Genomic DNA, 3,279 nt, shown 5'->3' on the forward strand with positions numbered 1-3,279 from the left:
CGAGTATGGATCTAAGCACGTAATATCAGCGGATAAAACAGATGCTAAATTTTAAACATCTTCACCTATCGCGTTTTTAATATCGCATCAGTTTCGTCGGTCGCGAGTTCGACATCGTTTTTATCTTTCCGTACTCTTCCTAAATTTTCGCGATGTTCGGAACATAGTTGTTCCGAAAATCGGTGGGTCCGGTGATTATTTAAAATTCATCGCTCGCGCGAATCCGAATTCGGAAGCTCGACCTGCTCTTGCGATTTTATCCCGGGCAAATTAGTTTGAACTCGACGACTAAAATGTTTGGGCAAAATAATATGAATCACGCAGGCTCTGAGAGAAATCGTGCGTGAGGTTGATAATCAAGGAATTATAATTGAGATTCGATTATCACACAAATTGCCCGTAACCATGGAATCAGATGTTTAGACCCCAGATAAATTTATCAGATTTCGAATCGAATCGAATCGTGTCGCAAGTCAACCTTTTTGTAATCGCTAAAAATCTTGATTCAAAAATATCTGTGATTTTCGGTAAAAAGGGAAGAAATTTAAAAAAAGGAATATCTTCAGCCGTTCTCTCTCTCGATTTTTTTTCAGCCACCGCCGTTCCCTCGTCTTTATCCGGCCGCCGCTCAGGGAAAAAGATCCCGCCGCCCCTCGCCTGATTTTTCCCAGCCGTGCTCGTCTTCTACGCGCCCAGACCCTCTTCTCCTCCTCAAGCTGCCCAGCCGCCCCTTCGCTCTCACCCTCTCTGCTCGTCGCGACCCCCCAGCTCCTCCCTGCCGCGCGAGCTTGCCCCTCCTCGGAGTTCTTTCGTACCGAGCCTCCTTCGTCGCGCCCCTTCTGCTCTAGCTCGCTTTTGCCGTCGGGTTGGCCGCGCGGGCGCAGTCGGCCGCGGAGACTAGCGCGTGCAGGCTGCGGAGGCGCGCGTGACGAAACTGACCGTCCCAGCTCCTCGTCTTCCCCTCGACTCTCTCCTTGCCGGAGCTCCTTCTGCTCTGTGCTCTCTTGCCCATGGCGCCGATCCGTCCACCATGACTGCGTCCCTCTGCTCGGAGCTCCCTGCGCGCCGGCTCCCTACTCGGCAGACCGCGCGGCTCCCATGGCGTGCCTCGAGCTTCTCACAGCCGCACCTGGCCGGATCTCCCAGCCGAGCCCCTTCCCCACCCATTCCTCCATCTCCGGTGCTTGGTGCCCATCTCCCTGCTGGCCATGGTGCCCCTGTAGACTCCATACATGGCACCATTGTCCCGGCCGTGATGATGTGCCGCTCGGCCTCCCTGCACCGCGCTTTGGTGGTCGTGCGCGCCCAGCCCCATCTCCCTCCCAGCTCCTGGCTTGCCCCTGCTTCCATGGCTGACCGCGCTGCTCCCCTGCGCTTGCCACGGTGCCCTTCTCCCTGCTTGCGCGTGTAGATGTGCCCTCTGCTCGGTCTTGCCCAAGCTCCCAGCTTCCTGCACACGCGAAGCTCTCTGCTCACCGTCGTTTCTCCTCTGCGACCGCTCAGTTCCTGCTTGGTGCCCAGCCCGCTTGTTGCGGACGCGGGCCGCCACGCTGCCAGGCTGCTCTCTCTGCTCGGTCTCGACCTCTCGCATGTGTTCCTGCTCACCCTGGCCACAGCTGCCCGGCTCGGCCGCTCCTCCTATTCCCTGCGCTCGCCCCGCCGCGCGCTCTCCTGGTTTTCCCTGCGCGCAGCCACGAGCTTCGCTCGGCCTGCTCTAGATCCGTAGCTAGTCGCTCTATGTGCTCGACCTTGCCTTGTCGCAGAACCCCAACACCGTCGATATCCAGCTCGCCCCTGTGTCGCTCTCCCTTCCGTCGTCCCCTGCTGTGCCCCGGACGTCGTGCTCGTTGTGGTCGGCATCGTCACGCTGCCCGTCTCGCCTGGCCCTCAAATTTACTCTGCTCCAGCCGTCCGAACTCGCTAGCTCTTGTGCCTCTCTGCTCGCGCGCCACTCAGTACCGCATCGTTATCCTACTCGCAGTCAGCTTTGTCGTGATTGCTGGGCATTACTCGACGCCCTGGCATCATGTCTATATTTGTGTCTGCCATCGTCGTCAAGTTCCTTTTGTGGTTGCCTCGCCTGCGTGTGTGTGGGAGTGAGAATAGAGCTATGGTTCAAGATAAAAATGAAGTTCGAAAGCAACGCTCGTCAGGGACCCCATCGTCGACAACTTTGGTTCTTCGTCGCCGGATCCGTGTTTCGGATAGCAGCAACCTTGCTGTCATCGTGTTCGCTCCAACTCTGCCTCTACGTGCTCGTCTTCGATCACCGCTGCAATTTTAGAAGTTTGAGTGAAGAAGTGGAACTCACAGGGCGCTTGCCAGGAGCTCGACAGAAGGCCTGAACAAGAATCGTCAACGTTGGCTTGGAATTCTAGTTGAATCGGTAACCGTTCTTTAGTTAACTATTTTTATTAATGGATTGAATAGATATATTAATCGCGACGATTATCTTGATCGAAGCATAAACATGTCATAGTTATATTAGATGGTTGCCAAAATATCTTGTCGCATGTGAGGACATGATTATGGCGTACTAATTTTGCAAGGTAAAACTTAGATTTAAAATGCTAGTTACGTAGGAGTACCCGACCGGACGTGTCTGTCGAGTGTGTTCAAATTGGTTTTACTTATGAAGTATGCCAAATTAGTGGCATGAAGAATTAATTTAGTATTCCAAATGATTATCCGATAATGCTGTCATCGTTGATTTTTGTGAGGTATTTTGGTAGTCAAACTTGAAATGTTTGATTAATTGTTGACATGTAAAATAGATGAGGTGTGAAATAAAATTAAAATAGTTCTTTGTGAGTGATGTGGTATAATTTATAAAGCAAGGGATAAGTGTAGAATTTAATTAATTAGCTGATAAGTTGTGTTTAGGCTAATTATATTAAATGTGTATAGTTTGTTGTTTCGTGATATATGCGTTAGATTCGGTTAATCTAAAGAAGCGTAATCATTGTACTTAATCATACGTCGATAACTAGTGTTTTCGTATGAAACGATACAACGCCTCACCGCTAGGTGTTTAATTCGCTATCGCGTAGCACTATTTAGGTTTGTAATATTCTTGTCTATATGCATTCATGTGCATAATGCATTTCATTCAGGTACGTTAATTGACTACCTGATATGGAGGACCAAAGCTGAGTCGACCACAAGAGAATGGAAAGTGTGAGCTTCTCCGAGAGATAATGCTGATGAACGAACTGGAAGATGGACAAACTGAACGAGTGCCAAGCCAAAGGATGGTCGTCAAGTGATCGACGTCTAACA

At 50.8% G+C, this 3,279-nt stretch overlaps 1 protein-coding gene across 1 annotated transcript; it reads right to left on the bottom strand.

Annotated features, from left to right (window-relative positions):
* Positions 1–502: 502 nt before the first annotated feature.
* LOC100382132 (uncharacterized) lies at positions 503–2,798 on the bottom strand. Its single transcript, XM_020550595.2, has one exon. The coding sequence runs from the start codon at positions 1,589–1,591 to the stop codon at positions 1,118–1,120; it is 474 nt and encodes a 157-aa protein (XP_020406184.1). The 5' UTR covers positions 1,592–2,798; the 3' UTR covers positions 503–1,117.
* Positions 2,799–3,279: the final 481 nt, after the last annotated feature.

Source organism: Zea mays, chromosome 3, assembly GCF_902167145.1.
Source record: "Zea mays cultivar B73 chromosome 3, Zm-B73-REFERENCE-NAM-5.0, whole genome shotgun sequence".
NCBI lineage: Eukaryota > Viridiplantae > Streptophyta > Magnoliopsida > Poales > Poaceae > Zea > Zea mays.

What these genes read in the sequence shown, in the direction of transcription:
- LOC100382132 (XM_020550595.2), bottom strand. Translation starts at nt 1,591, where the DNA reads ATGCGAGAGGTCGAGACCGAGCAGAGAGAGCAGCCTGGCAGCGTGGCG.